The sequence below is a fragment of the Oncorhynchus clarkii genome, chromosome 7 (genome assembly GCF_045791955.1).
Source record: "Oncorhynchus clarkii lewisi isolate Uvic-CL-2024 chromosome 7, UVic_Ocla_1.0, whole genome shotgun sequence".
NCBI lineage: Eukaryota > Metazoa > Chordata > Actinopteri > Salmoniformes > Salmonidae > Oncorhynchus > Oncorhynchus clarkii.
Window position 1 is genome coordinate 52,995,777 of NC_092153.1, and position 23,287 is coordinate 53,019,063.

A 23,287-nucleotide genomic window follows, 5' to 3' on the forward strand; every position below is an offset into this window, starting at 1 on the left:
ATGTAAAATAAGGAATGGTGTTCTGGCCTCAGTACCTTTGGCACTGTAAAAATAAATCCTATTGAAAAGCTTTAACTTGGAGAGAAGAAAAACATTAGAGAAGGAGAAGAATTCAGCACTTAAAGCTTTCCTACTTCATGAAAGATTTGTGCCCCATTTAATGATTTATTTCCCAATGTGGATGGCTGTCAAACATGTCAATGCTTGTCATTCTGTTTGTTAATGACTATCTCTGTATTTAATATTAGTACTGTAGGCTCCAGTATTAATATGTGAAGCAACAGTGCTGCTCCAGTCAGGAAATGTGGTGGTGGTGTTTCTCTTCTCTCCAATGTGAGAGCCAGCCGGGGCTGCAGGTGTGAGGCCTCTCAGTCCCTAGCCACTCGGCTGGGCTCATGAGAACCACATGAGAATGAGAAATTGCACGCTACAAACAAAGATTGATATACTGCCGGGGTGTTGACTATCCCACACTTTATTACGACGAATTTGATTAAGCATTAACCTTGACCATTAATCTAATCCACTGTTCAAATCAGAAATAACTGAATCTCACACCATGAGATTGGAATGGATGTCACAGACTATACATTTATTTTTGCTCCTTCTATAAAAATCATAATAGGCCTCATGTGCATGGCCTTAGTATATGGTCTTGTCCACATGTCTGTCTCTCTGTGAGAATAGAAGCGTTGGCTGGGTAGTCTTCTCCAGTGCCTTAACATGCATTCATAAATCATGGTGTCTCTGTTTTATATCTGGTAGCCGACCAGAGATAATCAGGGTTCGTGTAAGACTGATGCCTCGGGATCTACAGCTGCAGCACTATGTCCCTCCCGATTGGTGTGTCCATCCACTTGTTGCAAGGACTAAGTGCGTGGGGGGATTGGATCCTGACACAGCAGTTACACAGCAGGAACTTCTCAACCCCAATGATATCTGTGGTTAGAGGGACTGCCGGTTATGTTCTGATGTTGAGACTACAAAGGTGGTTTGCCATGGTAAGAGCAGAAAAAGGGTAAGTTAGCAATAGGAGCATCACTTAGGTTTTGTCGAATCAGGACTGCCATCTCTAATGAGAGGGGTACTACCCCCCTGTTCCCCCTGCCCTCCTTCACTGCCCCCTAATCTCTCCTAATTGTGGAAAAGTCTCGGCTGGGTATGGGCTCACACACAGCCTTGCTCATTAGACTCTTTACAGCTGCCCTGATGAAAGGTCGCTCCTGGTCATGCTGAGGGTGAAAACATCAACTGCATGGGAATCTGAGTCGACAAGCGTTTACAACATACAATTAGAGAATAATCTGCATGTTCAATCTCCCTCTCCTCTCTCTCTGTCTACCTCAGTGTACCTCACGTAAACCACAGCTTATCTCCTTTAGTTTCCCTTAGATTCTTCTTATCTGTCTCTGTTCTTCCTTATCTTCTGTTTTTCCTCCTCTGTTCTCATAAAGCAATGCCTCCCTCACTGATTCCTCTAGCCCTATCTATTCACCTGCAGTATATCTTGCCTGTCTTCATGTAATATCCACCTTGTCCCTGAGGGGGTTCACTTAACTCAGCTTCTGTTTTTTTTCTCAGCCCACAGCCCTGAGCCCATGTTTTGCTGATGTGTGCTGAGGTGTGAAGGAGTGAAGTAAATCGGATTTAAATGCAATTTAACGGGGTCACTCACCTTGCCAGTGTTTGTTGGGAGACATTGTGTCCCCACACTTAAGTTGCTGTAGATGTAAATCATTGTCATAATTACTATGGGAAATTCACAGAGGGGTAACTTTTTTTTCCTGACACGCCATTCTATGCCTTCAGTGCATAACTGATATGTTGTGATGACATCACTGCAGTAGATTGAACAAAATGTTCAGGCAGCCCACCTGCTTCCCTCTACCTGCAGCTATAGGACATGACAATCAGTCATGGAGCTGTGTCTTTCCCTCTGTAGAGCAATAGCTTCAGGGCTTTTTCCACCCTCTGTGGACTTGAACACATGCCACTGCACATTGTGCACATACTAACAGGGAGTCAAGTTGAAAACCATAATAATCATTTCAGGAATCCTTGTGTCCTCTCCATGTTGTCCCAGAGCTCCTGGCAGAACCCTCCCCTAGTCAGAGGTCAAACAGTCAAAACAATACGGCCAAAACAAGTAGTGTACAGAAAAAATACACGCTAAAGGGCACAGGACATTCCCCCCAAGGTCTGCAGGGCATATTTCTTCTCTATTTACTCCATGTAGACCATAAAACACATGCAAGTTAGAGAGCCAAGCATCAGCAGTCGTAAAGGTGGCCTACCTTTTTCTAGATGTAGCCTCAGCCCTGTGACTGAGAGAGGGGCTAGAGAGTGAGATACATACAGAGGCCTTGGGCAGCCAGGGGGTTAAGTCTGGTGACTCCCAGCACAGTCAGACTTCCTGCATTATGTTACCACTGTGGAGTCAGACCACCCTTCACCAAGCTTCAGTGCCCTTGAAGAATCTCAGCATTGTCTCAGCTGAAACACAGGGCTTGGTGCTGTGGATCCAACCTGGTCTCAGAGCATTTCGTATTATTCTGTACTTAAATCTGAGACACTCCATTTAGTATGATATGTTACATTTGGCATAGTTACATTAGACAGATGGTTACTTAGGGTGGTTGGTCGGGGTGTAACGTCTAGCAACCCAAAGGTTGCGTGTTTGAATCTCATCATGGACAACTTCAGAATTTTAGCTTTTCAACTACTTACACATTTTTAGCTACATTGCAACTACTTAGCATGTTAGCTAACCCCGAATTCCTATCCCTAACCTTAACTCTTTAACCTAACTCCTCAGCGTAACCTTAACCCTAACCCTTAGCCACCTAGCTACCTAGATAGAATTCATAACATATCTTACATTTTGCAAATTCTCAACATATCATATGTTTTGCAATTTCGTAACAAATTGTACATTTTGCAAATTCGTAACATATCATACCAAATGGGTGATGGGCATCCACAAATGAATACATACCATATAAAACGTAACATATAATACTAAATGGAGTGTCTCGGATTTATGTACAGCATAATACGAAATGCTCTGAGACCAAAGTTGGTGGATCTCCTGGAGGTCTCCCCCTCTGGTTCCCGGTGGCTCAGCCCAGTGACAGGGAGCCTAGTGCTGCTTAGTCCAGCCTTGTCTCAGGGGAGGAAGGGGTGAGGGGAGCACCCTTATGTGACTGGGACGGAGGCACTGGGTTTTGGAGCTGCTGGGGGTAAGACAGAGCTATGGCTCTAACGCAAACTCACATGCACAGATAATATGGGGCATTAAAATGGATCATCAGAACATATGATTCAGATACCAGATTGTTCAGAAATCTAACTACAATATTTGCATGTCATGTCTTATATCATGTCATCCATAAACCCAAAGTACTGTAATTAGTTACTGGTTACAAATACACAAGTAGCTCAATGGCTCATGTACTAGGATAGAGAGGATAGAGACAACTGCTGGCTTCCAAGGCTGTTGATTGATATGCTCTGAAAGAAGAACCGTCTGTTTCTCATTTTCCCTCTTTGCAGCAGCAGTCAGAACTGCTGGGAGTCCTTCTCAGCCCCCTCGATGAGGCTCACTTATTTGTCTGCGGTGTCTTGTCAACACATGCCTTGGGAAGAGGGAAGAGGAAACAAACAGCTGTTTTGCAAAGGCAGATATGTGGAGTATTTGGGTGTATTCTGTCTATCTGATCTTTCACATGAGAAAAGGGTTCAGCTTTATGCAATCCATCAGAGCTAATATGACTATGTCCACAGTATTATTTAACCATCAAAAATCGATAATATTTGCATGCTTGTTACATTTTTGTCAAGGAAATCAATGTGAGCTATAGCAGAGATATAGTACTCTGCTTATATCTCCATTTTATTGATCACACGATCACAAAAGCATACAGTATGTCAACCAGCATTTAATCACATCCGTTGAATCACGTTGCCAAGAGCTTTGATGGAAGACTAAGTGGTCCTTGAGTGTAGTGTTAAATGTGTAGGCTATCACATAGAACTGTTTGCTGTGTGTGGTGAGCTCTACTGTAAATGCACAATTTTTAAACTTCTCTGGTGGGGGGAAAAGGCAATGGAACAGAGGCTTGGTGCACCACATCCCAATTGCTGTGCTACACAGCTGCTGAACCAACCACAATTAGAAGGTCCTTAGTGGGAACACATTGCCAGAAGTTCCATTCGGAAGTCATCACATACCATTAGAGAATCTTTCTGACTGCCCTGCATGATCATATGCTAGTCATGTTAGTAGAGGCCATGTAGTTAACTTTAGTGAATATATACTGAACAAAAATATAAATGCATCATGTAAAGTGTTGGTCCCATGTTTCATCACCTGAAATAAAAGATCACAGAAATGTTCCATATGCACAAAAAGCATATTTCTCTCAAATGTTGTGAAAAAATGTGTTTATATCGCTGTTAGTGAGCATTTCTCTTCGCTGTTGTGGCATATCAAGAAGCTGATTAAACAGCATGATCATTACACAGGTGCACTTTGTGCTGGGAACAATAAAAGGCCACTCTAAAATGTGCAGTTTTGTCACACAACACAATGCCACAGATGTTTCAAGTTTTGAGGGAGCGTGCAATTGGCATGCTGACAGCAGGAATGTCCAGCAGAGCTGTTGCCAGAGAATTTAATATTCATTTCGCTACCAGAAGCCACCTCCAACGTTGTTTTAGAGAATGTGATAGTACGTCCAACTTTACCACTTTACCTGTGGGATTGTCTGAGACCAGCCACCCTGACAGCTGATGAAACTGAGGAGTATTTCTGTCTGTATTCAAGCCCTTTTGTGGGGAAAACTCATTCTGATTGGCTGGGCCTGGCTCTCCAGTGGGTGGGCCTGGTTTCCAAGTGGGTGGGCCTATGCCCTCCCAGGCCCATTTATGGCTGCGGCCCTGCCAAGTCATGTGAAATCCATAGATTTTTGCCTAATGAATTTATTTCAATTGACTGATTTCCATATATGAACTATAACTCAGTAAAATCGTAGAAATTATTTAATGTTGCGTTTATATTTTTGTTCAGTATATTTGCTTCACTTCCTGCTTTGAATAAGGAGTGTGGTCCACTTTGAAGGTAAATTGTGTTGTGGCAGCAGTGTTGCAATTATATTAAATTAAACCTCCTGTTGTGTTCTGGTCGAATTGGACCGATTTACACGTTTTTGAAAAAGTTTATTTTATTTTTTATAAATTTTACCCCCTTTTTCGTGGTATCCAATTGTTAGTAATTACTATCTTGTCTCATCGCTACAATTCCCTTACAGGCTCGTGAGAGACGAAGGTCGAAAGCCATGCGTCCTCCGAAACACAACCCAACCAAGCCACACTGCTTCTTAACACAGCACGCATCCAACCCGGAAGCAAGCCGCACCAATGTGTCAGAGGAAACACTGTGCAGCTGGCCACCTTGGTTAGTGTGCACTGCGCCCGGCTCGCCACAGGAGTCGCTGGTGCGCGATGAGACAAGGATATTCCTACCGGCCAAACACTCCCTAACCCGGACGACGCTAGGCCAATTGTGCGTCGCCCCACGGACCTCCCGGTGGCCTGCGACAGAGCTTGGGCGCGAACCCAGAGTCCCTGGTGGCACAGCTAGTGCTGCGATGCAGTGCCCTAGACCACTGCGCCACCCAGGAGTTTTCTCTCTGAAAAATGTAGTTCATTTCATCTGATTGTCATAAGGTTCCATGACTTTGTCCACACAGGGCATCTGAACACACAAAAACATTTTGATGATTTTCATTGCATTTTGGGTGTTTTATTTAACTTTGTACACCTGTGGTGTCAATAGAAATGAATGGGTGAGACTACAATTAGTGTATAAAATTTAGTTCAGGCACATGCCCATTCATCAGATGGACACACTTCCTCTCCCAGACCCCCACATGCATGTGTGTTTGAGCACACACGCACACACACCTCACTCCCCCTCTTGGTTTCCATGGCAACCCCCACAGGAACCTTTCCCCAACAGAATCTTTCCCCCACGGGAACCACACCTGTTGCCATTCTCACAAACAGTTGCATAATTGTTTCAATAATATAAGCTTTTTTGAGGCCTTGCTCACAATTAATTCTGTGGCAGCACAATGACCAAACGATATACTGTATGTGAGGTTCTTGATCATATCTTTGATCATGACACTGGTGAGGACAATCCCTGGTTTGAGAGAGAGGCCAGGAAAGAGAGAGGCCAGGAAACTGACAGTGAAGATGCATTAGAGGAGGAAGTGTTAGAAGTTGAAGACAACACAGAATATTATCCAGACCAAGAGACAACCGATGTGGAACAATCCAGTGATGAGGAAGAGGGCCCTGCTGAGGTTGTTGTTACATTCCAGTGATGAGGAAGAGGGCCCTGCTGAGGTTGTTGTTACATTCCAGTGATGAGGAAGAGGGCCCTGCTGAGGTTGTTGTTACATTCCAGTGATGAGGAAGAGGGCCCTGCTGAGGTTGTTGTTACATTCCAGTGATGAGGAAGAGGGCCCTGCTGAGGTTGTTGTTACATTCCAGTGATGAGGAAGAGGGCCCTGCTGAGGTTGTTGTTACATTCCAGTGATGAGGAAGAGGGCCCTGCTGAGGTTGTTGTTACATTCCAGTGATGAGGAAGAGGGCCCTGCTGAGGTTGTTGTTACATTCCAGTGATGAGGAAGAGGGCCCTGCTGAGGTTGTTGTTACATTCCAGTGATGAGGAAGAGGGACCTGCTGAGGTTGTTGTTACATTCCAGTGATGAGGAAGAGGGCCCTGCTGAGGTTGTTGTTACATTCCAGTGATGAGGAAGAGGGTCCTGCTGAGGTTGTTGTTACATTCCAGTGATGAGGAAGAGGGCCCTGCTGAGGTTGTTGTTACATTCCAGTGATGAGGAAGAGGGCCCTGCTGAGGTTGTTGTTACATTCCAGTGATGAGGAAGAGGGCCCTGCTGAGGTTGTTGTTACATTCCAGTGATGAGGAAGAGGGCACTGCTGAGGTTGTTGTTACATTCCAGTGATGAGGAAGAGGGCCCTGCTGAGGTTGTTGTTACATTCCAGTGATGAGGAAGAGGGCCCTGCTGAGGTTGTTGTTACATTCCAGTGATGAGGAAGAGGGCCCTGCTGAGGTTGTTGTTACATTCCAGTGATGAGGAAGAGGGCCCTGCTGAGGTTGTTGTTACATTCCAGTGATGAGGAAGAGGGCCCTGCTGAGGTTGTTGTTACATTCCAGTGATGAGGAAGAGGGTCCTGCTGAGGTTGTTGTTACATTCCAGTGATGAGGAAGAGGGCCCTGCTGAGGTTGTTGTTACATTCCAGTGATGAGGAAGAGGGTCCTGCTGAGGTTGTTGTTACATTCCAGTGATGAGGAAGAGGGCCCTGCTGAGGTTGTTGTTACATTCCAGTGATGAGGAAGAGGGCCCTGCTGAGGTTGTTGTTACATTCCAGTCAAAGAATGGGAATTGTCCTGGTCTTCATCCCTACCTGAGAGGAGAGGTCGGCTGTCGGCTGGAAATGTTATCAGGATGAGCCCAGGGCCAACGAGATATCCCGGATTGATGACATAAAATCCTGCTTCGAACTGTTCCTGACAGTCAATCGAGACTATAGTGATAAACATGACCAACTTGGAGGGGAGACGTGTTTACAAACGCGTCTTGTAAACACATTGGTGAAATGCTCATTGAATTTGTGAACAATATGGATTCTATTCATTTTAATATGTAAGTATGTTTTAGCTGTGATAAATTAAAACAATATTTTGATAGCAATTTTTCACTTTACTATGCAACACATGAAGTATTACTTGAATGTACTCATTATTTTATTTACTGATTGTTGCACTTTTGCAGGTTACTGGCATATACTCTTGTAAGAGGATGATGGCACATTGGCCCATAGTGTTCTTCAACATCCTAGATGTGTCGGCCTACAACGCCTTTGTGGTGTGGATGGAGGTGAATCCAGGCTGGAAGCAGAGGAAATTCTTCAAAAGGAGACCATTCCTAGAAGAGTTGGGGAAAGCCATGGTGGCACCCCTCATTCAAAGGCGCCAACACCTTCCTCCGACACCATCCTCTGCTGGATTGGTGAGATATACAAGGGCCAGAAGAAAGACCTACGGACGCCAGAGACAGAAGAGACAAAAGGAAGAGGTGCAATCTGTGTGCACCAAGAGATGTCAAAACAAGCATTATGTGCCATAAATGCAGTGCATATATTTGTAAGGCACACGCAACAACCACCAGGGATTGTCCAACATGTGCATGAGAACACACAAAATGTAACCACCATTGATTGACAGATTGTGAAGATTTGAATGTTTTTGTTATTGTTAGTAATACGGTTATTGTTACTGTTGTTCTTTAAGGTGTTCAGACATTAATTTTGTAATATGGTAAAGTTTTCATGTGTAGTTTTGGGCCTATGTCCTTTCTTTACTAATAAAATCATACCGGTCAGTTTTGACCGGGAACACAACAGATGTTATTTTGTGCCACTATTTAAACATTTGAAATGGTTTCAAAACAAATGTCCTTGTTAAACTTTGACAAAAAGTGGTCTGTGATAAATAGCACAGTATGTTTCATCTGAGTATTTGTTATAGTCAAAATAATCCATTCAAAAACAAGTTGTATGAGCTCAGGTCAATGAGGCCTACAGGCCATAAATAGCAAATAGAAGTTCAAAACTTGTAATGTTCACAAGAACTTAAGTTGATAAAAAGATCTAACACAACATTAGGTGATAATATATATTATAACCAGCTATAATGGGGAGGTCATTTTGGCCCGGGAACACAGAATTAATTAACATGAAACGAACACAGCAGGAGGGTTGAGTGAACTGTAATTCTGTCCTCTGAAAGTGCTGAAAACATACATGTACTGTATATAATCAATTATATAAACATTAAGCGATAGGTTCAACTGTGTTTGGTTCTCTGAGAGGTATGGGACCTATGACAGGATTCTATGTGTTTAGGGTCAAGATAAATATATGCAGCTAGATAGTCAATAGCTGTACTGTGTGTAGAGGAATGAGGAGTTAACAAAAACTCGAAGCTATAGTATACTTGTCAGGCTTATCTAGTTCATTAATCATTTTCCCATCCTGAATGAGTTATGGATTAGGTCACCCACACAAACAGTAGTGTCTCTGGACTGTGTTCCTTATCAAACAGAATAACACAGATGACTATGAAGATTAGGACCAGGATATGTCCCCACCAAATGACTATGCTGACTATAAATCAAATCAAATCAAATATAGATGTTCTGTTTCAAAACCACCGCAGGAAGCCATCTCACACAGACCTGTGGCTACAGCAGGGGACAGTGTTTTAGGAGAGGTAAAACAACTTGTACTATGTATAGCTCCTGAGCGGCACAGCAATCTAAAGGCGTCACTACAGACCCCGGTTCGATTCCAGGCTGTATCACAACCGGCAGTGATTGCGAGTCCCATAGGGCGGCGCACAATTCGCCCAGCGTCGTCCGGGTTAGGGTTTGGCCGGGGTAGGCCGTCATTGTAAATAAGAATGTGTTCTCATCTGACTTGCCTAGTTAAATAAATAGCTTATTCTATCAACCTCTTAAATAGAATTGATATCCAACCATCTATAATTTGATTGGTTTCTCCACGTTTCTGCCTGTCTATCATTGACTCCATCAAACTCTCTTTAACCTTCTCTCAGCAAAACATGCTGGTCAGAAATGCAGAGCAGACTCTTTTCAAAAACATAATTATGTATCTTGCCATACTTACTTTAATGCCTGATATTTATTTCAGACATTAATGAGTCATCTCTTGTCTACACCGGCTAGTAACAGAGTGACAGGTTGGTTTAGCTGGTGGATGTGATGATCAGTATCAAAACACTGTCATCCATCCTTGGTCAAAGTGTCAGTTCTGGCCTCACCTGTATATGCGTGTCCATGGAAACGGAAGGCACCCTTAAGGTCTTCTGCTTTGGCTGAGCTCTCACTCTCTCTAAATATTTAGATAGCAGCGAGACAGCAGTCTGGCAGGGAGGCATTACAAGGAAACAGAACAAAATGGATTGTCATAATTCGTCCAACAAAGACACTATCGAAACATGGAATAGTACTGATGTGCTGTACTGGGACACTAAAGGACTAGGATAATATATGTTTTGAATTGGTTCAGGGTGAAATTCTATTGTAGGCAACTTCAATCTATTGAGATCTATTGCGTTTGTAAAGGTTATGATCAGGTCAAGATTGTTTGGTGAGTGTGGAGCTCAACATTTTCTTCTGAATTTCTCTCATGCGACCTTTTGACACTCTCAGGAAACGTGTCCTCTACAATAAACAGTTCAAGAGTCACTTACACTTATACTAGAGGTCAAAGGTCACAAACCATTTGGAGTAGTTGTCAGTTCCTGTAGAATTCGTGGAATGGCATACAAGTCCACGGTCATACCTAACATTGTCTAACAACATGTTCTCATAAACCGCCATGTTCAAATACTTGGCCTAGTCAAGAGATCACCCTCCAATCTCCTCAGTCATCATCAGTTTTAATATCCTGCCTCTCAGACCTTTCCTTTTTGAGGCCTATGAGCTGGTGTCCCAGGCTTCATCTTAGATTATCCCCTGGTGAATGCAGCTCTGAGTAGCTCTGCTGGACGAGGAGTCAAGCAGATGAAAGCAGAAGGTTTTTAGATCTGGAACCTAAGAGGAAACAGGCCAGGGCTATCGATGGCTTCCCCTTGATGAATGCTCAAATGTTCCGGCCTCTGACCCTGGAGATAGGATCAGGGCCTGGTGGTTGTCTTTGGCCCTGGTCCCAGCTGCAGTACGGTACTGTGTTAGTGTTAGACCCCTATGGTCCGACTCAGACATGAACCCAGACCCCATGGGAACATTGGCTGTAGTCCTTATCACAGGAAGTCGCAAAATACAGCCCACGAATGAGTCCCAGCTCTCACATGCGGGTTAATCACAAAACACTTTTGAATGTAGCGATTAGTTAAAGAGTGTTTGTTTTCTGTTCTTTTTTTCCCAGATTTGTTTCAGAACAGAATATCCACTCCTGGGAAATACACAATTTAGATTTGTCATATTTGTGTTGTTTTTGTTTAGTTTTTCACTTAAGTAGTAATAGACAAGGCAGCATAGATTACGTTGAGCCCTGACTTGTGGCTGTACAGTATAATGTATAGATATCCTGCTGAGTTGAACACAGTGAAGGGGCAGACAGACGTTCAGTGAGATGATATATTACTGGGGGCTGCTGTGTGTGTCCGAGTGATTGCCAGCAGCCACATGCTGGCAGTAAAAATAAATGAGTCGTGAGTATATGGAGGACAGATTCACTGGGGGTCCAGCTGGTGGCCTGTTAAAATGTATTATGGTATGGACCATAGGACGGACAATTCACTGAGGTCTTCCCACTGTGTAGGGACAGCCCTGATGAGATCCAGCTGAACACACAGCTAGAGCAGAGAACACAGACCGTTGTGTGTGTGTGTGTGTGTGTGTGTGTGTGTGTGTGTGTGCGTGCGTGCGTGTGTGTGTGTGTGTATGTGTATGTGTGTGTGTGTGTGTGTGTGTGTGTATACATGCTGGCGCGTACGTGTGTGGACGTACACATGTTTATATGCTCCTGTGCATCAGAACCAGAGGTTTATTCATACCCTTCTGAAAAATGGGCTGTTCTTCTGAGCATTCAGAACCCTCTGTCTAGACAGGCTGATTGTTTTGGGACAGGGGGTTAACTTAACTATGGCGTATTGGTGTCCAAATTCCATGTCACGCTATACCATTAGTCCTAGGAGACTGTGTTGCCTCATATTTCATTCCGGGTCACCAATACACAGACATCAATCATGTGTAATTATAGCTGTGTATTCTGAGTTCCAGCCTCTAAACATGACCTGGAGCATGGTACATGGAGCATGGGCAAGCTGGGCCAGGCCTCTAGGCCCTCAGGCAGCCCGCCTTGTCTAGGGATCATAATCTCATAGGAAATGCACCTGCCCTCTAGGGCTCATGATCTCTGGGCTTTGGGCCAGGGAAGAGGCCACTGTCTAATGAACAAAGCATGTGGGGATGGCATTGATCATGTTCAAAAGGGTCTTCTCTTCCACAGGAAGTGTGCTTAAGTCAGCCTTCATTCATTTGATGCCAATGCTTTCCATTGTTTTTACAACTTGGGTGCTGTAGAAGTAGCTGTTGTTCAGTAGTTTATTATTTTAAGAACAAATTCTTATTTTCAATGAGGGCCTAGGAACAGTGGGTTAACTGCATTGTTCAGGAGCAGAATGACAGATTTTTACCTTGTCAGCTCAGGGATTCGCTCTTGCAACCTTTCGGTTACTAGTCCAACGCTCTAACCACTAGGCTACCTGCTGCCCTGCTGCCCCAGTAGTAATAATAAGTGTATGAATAGTGGTTCTAGGAGCAGATTCAGGGTACAGTTATGTTGGATCAGTGTGCATGATATGCACAATGAACTGTTCCAATGACCACATGAGAGAAAATACTTTCCTTTACATTGGAAAGCAGCCCTTTCCTTTACATTGGAAAGCAGCCCTTTCCTTTACATTGGAAAGCAGCCCTTTCCTTTACATTGGAAAGCAGCCCTTTCCTTTACATTGGAAAGCAGCCCTTTCCTTTACATTGGAAAGCAGCCCTTTCCTTTACATTGGCAGCTTGTCCTACAGTACTATAATACAGTGAGGCTATGTGGGGCTGGTAGCTCTGACTCTATGGAGCTCCACACAGTGCCAGGGACTAGATTACATTTTTACCAGACATTTTACCAGAGAAACAGGAATACTCCAACATCATAGTAACTAATCTGGATAAATGATCATATATCCCTGTCTGTCCCCATTACAGATGTCAGGGGTAGAGAAAAAGTAGCTAAAGCATCCTTCATACAAGACTGAATCTTCAGCTTAACTCCACGTGTAGGACAGTAGCTTATTGCAATCGTGTTTCTCTTATGTTGGGTCAAAGCACTGAGATAATGTAAATGTAATGTGCGTCCATTGTGGATGGAGGTTACCTGTACCAGGACTGGAGACAAGAGCATCCCACTGCTGACCCCTGGAGTCAGGTGTGGGTGTAGCCTGTGCACCAATCACAAGGCGACCCACTCATGATTTCAGAGGTCACTGGGTTCATCGTCGTGGGACCTGTTTTGACAGTGAGGGAGTCTTTCTCATTGTTCTTGGTGATGAATAGTAAACACATGTCTGGCGTAGGGTTACAAACTTTGGCTTCTCCCTACTTAAATGTTGTTATACTTTGACAATCAGGATATACACTACACTGAGTGTACAAAACATTAAGAACACCGGATTTTTCCATGACATAGACTGACCAGGTGAATCCAGGTGAAACCTATGATCTGTTATTGATGTCACTTATTAAATCCACTCCAACCAGTGTAGATGAAGGGGAGGAGACAGGTTAAAGAAGGATTTTTACACCTTGAGACAATTGAGACATGGATTGTGTATGTGTGCCATTCAGAAGGTGAATGGACAAGACAAATGGACAAGACAAACTATTTGAGTGCCTTTGAACAGGGTATGGTAGTGGGTTTTTTACGCTCAACAGTTTCCTGTGTGTATCAAGAATGCTCCACCACCAAAAGGACATTCAGCCAACTTGACACAACTGTGGAAAACATTGGAGTCAACAGGGGCCAGCATCCCTATGGAAAGCTTTCGACACCTTGTAGAGTCCATGTCCTGACGAATTGAAGCTGTTCTGGGAGCAGAATGGGGTGCAACTCAATATTATGAAGGTGTTCCTAATGTTTTGTACACCTAATGTGTCTCTCACATGCGCTAGTGAGTATCTATACTGGACCAAAAATATAAACGCAACATGCAACAATTTCTAAGATTTTACTGAGTTACAATTCATATAAGGTCATCAGTGAATTTAAATAAATTCATTAGGCCCTAATCTATGGATTTGACATGACTGGGCAGGGGTGCAGCCATGGGTGGGCCTTGGAAAGCATAGGCCCACCCACTAGGGAGCCAGGCCCAGCCAATCAGAATGAGTTTTTCCCCACAAAAGGGGTTTATTACAGACATAAATACTCCTCAGCACCACTCCATCCCCCACCCCACCCCCCTCCCTGGGCTGGCGTGGTTGTGGATGTGAGGCCGATTTGACGTACTGCCAAATTCTCTAAAACGATGTTGGAGGTAGTTTGTGGTAGAGAAATTAACATTCAATTCTTTGGCAACAGCTCCAGTGGACATTCCTGCAGTCATCATGCCAATTGCATGCTCCCTCAAAACTTGAAACATCTGTTGCATTTTATTGTCGCCAGTACAAGGTGTAATGATCATGCTGTTTTACCAGCCTCTTGATATACCACATTTGTCAGGTGGATGGATTATCTTGGCGAAGGAGAAATGCTCACTAACAGGAATGTAAACAAATTTGTCTACAAAATTGGAACTTAATAAGGTTTTTTGTGCATTTGGAACATTTCTGTGATTTTTTTATTTCAGCTCATGAAACATGGGAGCAACAGTTTACAGGACCTTGGCCCATAGTAGTTCAGCATTCCTGGTTTCCAGTGAGCAGAAATACACATGACCGTGACCCTGACCCAGCATGAACCCTGGGAGCCACACACCTGTGGCCTCAGGGGGAGGGGGATACAGGCCCCCAGTCCCACTCTTCCTGACCCCGTACAAACTGACATGAAAACAACAAGGGCTCCTCCGGGGCCCCGGAGTCATGTCCTTAACCTGCAGGTCACATTCTGTTCACAGCCAAGAGACAGGAATGTGTTATTCCCCTGAGCTACCACTAGGGTCTGCCCTGCCTGCATTCCTGCTCAATGATGATCAATGGGATCCCTCCCTGGCCTTTCATCCTGTTCTGTGCAGACCTGTAATTTGCTGTATAATATTATAAAATAATTCCCCCAAATGTGTTGCTACTGTATACAACACTTCCTCAGAAAAACACATCTCCAGCACCAGGGCAACACAAATGGCTCCCTAATACGTGGGTTTGATTCCCGGGAGCATCCAAGTGTAAAATGTATGCACGCATGACTGTAAGTGGCTTTTGATAAAAGCGTCTGCTAAATAGCATACATTATTTTATTATATTATTGAGATGAGAGAAACACCTTGAGTGGACAATTGCCCTTACCTTATTGTCTGCTTTGTATTATTTAAAAAAAAATAATATTTGACCTTTATTTAACCAGGGAGGCCAGTTGAGAACAAGTTCTCATTTACAACTGCGACCTGGACAAGATAAAGCAAAGCAGTGCGACACAAACAACAACACAGAGTTACACATGGGATAAACAAACATAGTCAATAACACAATAGAAAAAATGTACATACAGTGTGTGCAAATGAGGTAAGATTAGGGAGGTAAGGCAATAAATAGGCCATAGTGGTGAAGTAATTACAATTTAGCAATTAAACACTGGAGTGATAGATGTGCAGAAGATGAATATGCAAGTAGAGGGGATGTGGTAGTTGGATGGGCTATTTACAGATGGGTTATGCACAGGTGCAATGATCTATGAGCTGCTCTGACAGATGCTTAAAGTTCGTAAGTCTCCAGCTCATATCTCATTCATTTATGAGTCTCCAGCTCATATCTCATTAATTTAACTACAAATGAGGTATTTGTTTTAATGTTTGGTGAATGGGGAAAATAAACCCCAGTGTTTCGGCCATTACACATTCCAGATGTCATAAACTAGGAGAGAAATACGAGGTCTGTAATTGGCTGGTTTGTGCTGGCCGTGGCTGAATGCACAAAAAATACACTGAAACAAAACCATGGGTCCTCAGATCCTCAAAAAGTTCCACAGCTGCACCATCGAGAGCATCCTGACTGGTTACATCACTGCCTGGTATGGTAACTGCTCAGCCTCTGACCGCAAGGCACTACAGAGGGTAGTACGTACAGCCCAGTACATCACTGGGGCCAAGCTTCCTGCTATCCAGGACCTCTATACCAGGCAGTGTCAGAGGAAGGCCCTAAAAATGGTCAAAGACTCCAGCCACCCTAGTCATAGGCTGTTCTCTCTGCTCCCGCATGGCAAGCGGTACCGGAGCGCCAAGTCTAGGTCCAAGAGGCTTCGCAACAGCTTCTATCCCCAAGCCATAAGACTCCTGAACAGCTAGTCAAATGGCTACCGAGACTATTTGCATTGCCCCCCCCCCCTCCTCCTTTTTGACTCTGTACCGGTACCCCCTGTATATAGCCTCGCGATTGTTATTTTACTGCTGCTCTTGAATTATTTTTTACTTTAATTTCTTATTTTTTTACTTATCTATTTTTTACTTAACATGTATTTTTTTCTTAAAACTGCATTGTTGGTTAAGGGCTGTTGTATTCGGCGCATGTGACAAATACCATTTGATTTGATTTGAAACAGGAAAACATCTAGCCTCCATTCCCCCTGTCAGTCCAAGGACTGCTCCGTAACTCTCCTCTGTTTATGGACATAGAGGGGGCTATGAAATGATTAGGAGTGCATCCCAAATACCCTCCTCCTCCTCCCTTTCTCTCTCTCTCCCCTAACTCATCCATTCCCTCACAGCACTGTAGCATTCCTTCACAGTTATATTATTTTACGGTTATCAAGACCCTGCTTGTACTGTATTTGAATGACCTTTGGATGTTCTCTTTTCCAACTAAAGATACATCGTGTTTCTGTCAGCACCTGATCAGGATCTGAGTCAGTGTGTGAAGACTGTGAAGTAGAGAGAGAATGTATGGTCAGTTGAATGACAGCGCTGACAGGCTGTGTATGGGATATAGATGAGAAAGAAAGATTGTGGCTTTTCAGAGCCATGATGTGATTGGCAAACTCTCTGGTTCTCTGGTTTATATTGGCTGAATTTCTGAGTTTCTCTCGTCTGACTCACACAAGACCTGTGTGTGCTGTGTTAATGTGCTGATGCAGACGCTGGCAGGGGTTCTGTTCATGGTTACCAAGATATCTGATCTGGTGTCTTGGAAGCTTGTGGTTATGTTCAATCAATGATGCATATTTGAGACTGTTAGTTGCATGAATACTCACAATAAGGTTTGTATGTCAAAACTGCTCACATTAGGGTATGATCATAAATATTTTCCATTATAAGGTTTTTAATACAAATCTGATGCCCCAAATTGGATTACAGAGAGAGTCATTATTCTTACATTGGAAAGTGAAGATGTTGTTGTACAACACAGCTGAACCTCATGCTGTTGGACATTTAGAGAGAGAAAAGGCTTAAAGATGGAAACTGTATATTATGGTCTGATAATTGCTGTCATGACTTTCCGTAAGCATTGAAGCAGCTGTTCCAAACCTCGCAAATCAGACCCAAACTCATCCCTGTAAGACACTGGAGTTCAACTCTATCTGACATGAAATCAAAGAGAAAGCTTGTTTCTACTTAATGTGGTTTAGAGGGAAGTTATTCAGCTTACTGGCTCTACCAAGAGACGAGCTGGGGTTCTTCATGTCCCATTATTTTTGATAAAAAATGTGGTCTCCCATCCAAATACTAACCAGGCCCAACCCTGCTTAGGTACCAAGATCAGGTGTGTTCAGGGTGGTATGGCCACAAATGTATTTTATTTACCCCCATTTTCCCTCCGAATTACAACCTTGGCTCATTCTTGCAACTCCCTTAAATGGGATCTGGAGAGACGAAAGTCGAGTCATACGAAACATGACCCGCCTGGCCGCTCTACTTCTTATCACACTGCTCGCTTAACCCGGAAGTCTGCCACACCAATGAAAGTATGTTGCTGGGTGACTGACCGGTCTCTGTTTGTGTGTCCCTGTCAGATGTAAATGAGTGTGAGGAGACTAACGGCGGTTGTGAGGCTCTGTGCTGCAACACCATCGGCAGCTTCTACTGCAAGTGTCCTTCTGGTGAGCAGGTGAAGGACGACGGCAGGACCTGCCAAGGTGAGTCCATTCACTTATGGGTACTATTTAATGAAGCTGCCAGTTGAGGACTTGTGAGGCGTCTGTTTCTCAAACTAGACACTCTAATGTACTTGTCCTCTTGCTCAGTTGTGCACCGGGGCCTCCCGCCCCTCCTTCTATTCTGGTTAGAGCCAGTTTGCGCTGTTCTGTGAAGTGAGTAGTACACAGCGTTGTACGAGATATTCAGTGTCTCGCCAGTTTCATGGAATAGTTCCTTGGCAGTTTCATGGAATAACCTTTATTTCTCAAAACAAGATTAGACTGACAAGTTTCAGAAGAAAGTTATTTGTTTCTGGCCATTTTGAGCCTGTAATCGAACCCACAAATGCTGATGCTCCAGATACTCAACTAGTCTAAAGACGGACAGTTTGATTGCTTCTTTAATCAGGACAACAGTTTTCAGCTGTGCTAACATAATTGCAAAATGGTTTTCTAATGATCAATTAGCCTTTTAAAATGATAAACTTGGATTAGCTAACACAACGTGCCATTGGAACACAGGAGTGATGATTGCTGATAATGGGCCTCTGCCTATGTAGATTCCATAAAAAAATCTGCCATTTCCAGCTACAATAGTCATTTACAACATTAACCATGTCTACACTGTATTTCTGATCAATTTGATGTTATTTTAAATGGACAACAAATGTGCTTTTCTTTCAAAAACAAGGACATTTCTAAGTGACCCCAAACTTTTGAATGGTAGTGTATGTGAATAGCTAACCCCATAGGGATGGTGAGTGCATTCCTACTGTATGGCTGCCCATCTCTATAGACAGTGCTGAGCTGTCTGAGATGTGGCATGTCTACAGGCCTGTCCCTGTCCCTGTCCCTGTCTCAGTGAAAGAAGAAAGTAAACAGACTTGGAAGACAACACACTCATCGCTGCATTGGCAAAGGCTTTTTATAATGAATATGTATTATTCAAAGCCATTCAGCTATTGGATGTTATTGGATTTCCCTGTAATGATGAAACTCTTATTTAAACTTCATTGTCTTGAAGAAAAACAAAAAGCTGAAATGAAAATAGAAATGTAGAACATAGAGTTGTTGCCCTTTTAAAGCTCCTGATCTTATTATTGGCTGGTGCTTTGTTTTGAATGAGCAGTGCTGATGTGAATGGTTCAGATCAGAGAGGGGTATGCCAACACTAACCAGTCGCATGCTGAGCTGGGTATAGCCGTGTCAACACTCTCCCGGTCATGACCACTGCATGTCGGAGGGCAGAGGGGCACTGCAGGGTTGGGAGGGTGTGGGGATTGTAAGCCCACTCTTGGCACAGCCTGGACACTGAGTGTGTGTGTGTGTGTGTGTGTGTGCGGTGCGTGAATGCGTGAATGACTAGAAACGTTTTATAGGCAGATTGAGGCACACCTCTCTCTCTCCAAAACCAACACATAATAAATGTCTCGTTTAGTGAGTTTTAAAGTAACGGTCTCTCACAGGGAGGGGTGTTGATAGAATGTGTTATTCAGACAGGATTTATTGCATTTGGTCTTTATTTTACTGATAGGGCTCAAAGGACCTATCCTCTTTCATGCTTATCTTATTGCTGCCTGCTCCCACTGTCTACCTGGCATTGCCCACTTATGTTTGAAATCTCTGCCAGTCCTTTCCAGATATTACAAAGATGTTCACACTTATATGTGTGGGTGCTTATATTTGTCCTTCTTCACACATGCAAGTATGTTTTGTACACATGTGTGAATTGGAAATGGGTTTTCTTGCATATCCCAACTCCCCCTTAGAGTTGTGTCATGGTCAGGGTCAACCATTATCAACAGAGTCCCTGGAGATATTAGAGTTAAGTGCCTTGCTCAAGGGCACATCAACAATCTTTTTTTCCTTTGTCTGCTTGGGGATTCAAACTAGAGGCCTGTTTAGTTACTGGCCCAATGCTCTAACCGCTAGGCTACCTGCCTCCCCGTGTGTGTTTGTGTGTGTGAGATAAAGAGAGTCTGTGTGTCAATGTGTGATTGTGACTGTGTGTGTGTGTGTGTGTTCTTCCCACTTTATCAGTTTCCGGTTTTCTGTCTGGGCTTGACGATTCTCCTGAGATGCTTGTATGTAATGCGGCTACTGCAGTACAGTTAGTGTTTTTTGTAAAGCAGTGCATGAAATAACTCTCATATATAGCATCTTCAGAGTTTTTCACAGTTCTTTATATAAAGACCTGTCTTGGTCCAGCCTCCACTGCTTAGATGTATATGTTGGCAAGGGATAAGAGCCTCTGCCCTGAGCTCCTGAGTAGATGGGATCACTGCAAGATTCATTTGTCTCTCTGATGTTAGGTTTCTAAATATCAAATTGTACCCTTGTACTTTGGCGATTATTCCTTACATACATTTCAATATCAAAAGAAAAGTTTTCACATTCCTTATAGTACCTGCATGCCATGTCCTATAAATCTATCACATTCTTTCACATACATGAGGCTTTGAAGTGGAAGGAAAAGTATCGGCAACTGTACTCATAAATCACTCTCATTTTTTATATTGGCTTTTTAACACTCAGGATAAGGTATTTTCTGTCAAAATACAATTACATGTGTGATCATGGGCCTGGACATGTGGGCTACCTTGAGGGGAGGAGGGGGAGAAGAAGGGGGAGAGAGGAGGTGGAGAAGGAGTAGGGGGAAGAGGAGGGCCTTTAATGTGCTGGACATTGGAGACAGACATGATGGAGGAGTCAGGGAAGAAGGGATACACTAAAAATAGAGAGGGATACAGGGGGAGGGAGGACAAATCAAGAGAGGCAGAGGGAGCAAGAAGTTGTTCTGCCTCACAATATGTGACTGGAAAGAAAAATCTTAACAGAGTTTGTTATTATTTTATAAGTTCATGTCTCGTTTTACAGTATCTCAAGCTCAGTATTTTAGTTGTAATTTTCTATATTGCATGTGGGCTTATCTTAGTATTTTTGGGGCATAAAGACCTTTTTGGAATCTATGAGGCTAAGTATATATTAGTAGTTCTTAGTTATGGCGTTGTCAGGATGGTTGATGCTCCTCGTGGTGTGTTTTGGGGCACATATTGAACCAGTCTTGGGCTCTAACAATTTGTACCACCGCTATCATAGAAGGATTTGCTATATGCCTAACTGCTTCCATGCATACAATGGGTACAACATTGGGTATCATGTACCAGGTGAGTGCTACAGTACATTCCACATTTATGTGGTTATGTCTACCCTTGCATGGACAATACTGCCTGTAAATGATATCTCAGTGGGTTTATGTCATGTGGTGGTACAGACTGTTACACTGTTGTTGGCTTGGAGTCATTCTAACTGAATGAAAATATACCTTATGATTAAGAGCTGATCTGGGTAAAGCTTTCCTCTAAAGAAGCTTTTGATCCAGACCACTAGACCTAGGCCTGAACATTACTTTCAGTTGGATCACAGGTGTATTATTGTACATCATGTCTAATGTCATGTCTTGCACGACAAAGCAGACAGATTCTCAGTGTTATCAGTCCACTCCTACTGTGGCGATGTCGGGACTGGTGTCCTTGTGTGTAGCCTGGCACTGCCCACATGACTTCAGTAGAAGATCAGAACACGGGAGGCTTCCACTTATCAGTGGAGAGATAACCAATGTTTGGTAATAATTACACAAATATGACAGATCTTGTCAGTAAAAGTAATGACTGCAGCTCTGGAAGATGGACAGTCATATCCAGGTTTAGGTGGCTAGGTCCAATGATCTACATGTACATGCACACAGTATCTGGCGCCATAAATGAGATGCACCATGAATCTATTTAGGTGGGATTTGCGAAGCAAAAAAGAAAATCTTCATCCTACTTCTTCTTCTTCTGCACGCTACTCCTCTTACACCAGTGTTTACCCAAACTCGGCCCTCGGGACCACAAGGGGTGCACGTTTTGATTTTTGCCCTAGCACTACACAGCTTATTCAAATAATGAACTAATCATCCAGCTTCAATTATTTGTATCAGCTGTGTAGTGTTAGGGCAAAAAACTATGTGCACCCCTTGGGGTCCCGAGGACTGAGTTTGGTTAAACACTGTCTTACATCGTTTAAGTTAGAAATGCCATTCAAAATGTCAAATGTCTGGAATAGTGCTTGCATTTGATATTATTTAAAACTATAATGTTTTTGTCTTTCTTTTTGTCCTCTTCATTCACTTTCGTGTGTCTTTTTTCAACATTCTAAAGCTCCCCGTTGTGACGTCATCACTTCCAACTTCCATTCGCTGTAAATGCAACATCAGCTACTTTTGACCACTTTGCCAAACACTTACACCAAATGTTAGTGTATGGCGTCTTCCTCTACTTCTCTGCTATTCAAATCTGAAATAATAACATGATTATCTGGTACCGATCAAACGTTACAGCTGTTTAAGTGACCGCATCAACAACATTTTCTGTAACTTTTTATAAACCGCTGACATTTTGACCACTTTTCCAACAAGTTAGACAAAAACGTAGGGGGTATGACATCTTGGTCTACTTCTCTGCTATTCAAATCTGGAATCGGAACCGAAATATCTTCTACATATCTAGTGACACAGCTCTTTTAGTAAACGCATCAACAACTTTTTGCCTTAATTTTTTCAAACAACTGCCGTTTTGACCGTTTTCCCAGCACTTTAGACAAGGAATTAGAGGGTGTCTTGATGTCTTGGTCTACTTCTCTGCTACCAATCAAGAGGTACAGCTGTTTTAGTAACTACATCAACTCATTTTGCTAACTTCCCACTGTTGAATGAACTGTCATGGAACTTATTAGAACTTTGAAATGACAATAATCGGGGAGCGCATTTGAACCATTAAACAAAAAGTAACAATTGTGACATTTGACACTAATCAGGTACTTTGATCACTTTTCTCAACAACATGTCATAGACAAAAACGTAAAGGGAATGGCACCTTGGTCTAATCTGATCTTAAAATCTGAAATCAGAATAGCAATAACTACGAACAATCACACACACAATCACCCCCCCACACCCCCACACCCACACACACACACACACACACACACACACACACACACACACACACACACAGAAACAAAATGTAAAACATTTAAAACTTCTTCCACTACCACAAAACTACTTGTAAAGAGTTAAAACAAGTCCCACCAATTTTTCTTAATGGATAATTACCATCTAGTTTATTGCCTTTGATTAATATCACAGAACTGAGAATCAGCTAGAAATCCATGTCAATTTCATGCTTGATTGCAGAAATGATGGAAATATCCCAAACTGTTTTTTTTTCCATTAAGAGGGAAGACAACAGTGTGATCAAGGCTGTGGTGGGTACTGGCCTATTGGCTGCTG

General features: G+C 43.1%; 1 protein-coding gene across 1 annotated transcript in view; it reads left to right on the top strand.

Annotated features, from left to right (window-relative positions):
- Window positions 1–7,895: 7,895 nt before the first annotated feature.
- Window positions 7,896–23,287, top strand: part of LOC139412614 (multiple epidermal growth factor-like domains protein 6) — a 32,927-nt gene continuing 17,535 nt past the window's right edge. Inside the window, exons 1-2 of the mRNA XM_071159308.1 lie at window positions 7,896–8,193; window positions 17,833–17,955. Coding sequence (XP_071015409.1) covers window positions 7,896–8,193; window positions 17,833–17,955 — 421 coding nt within the window. The remainder of the gene's footprint in view (window positions 8,194–17,832; window positions 17,956–23,287) is intronic.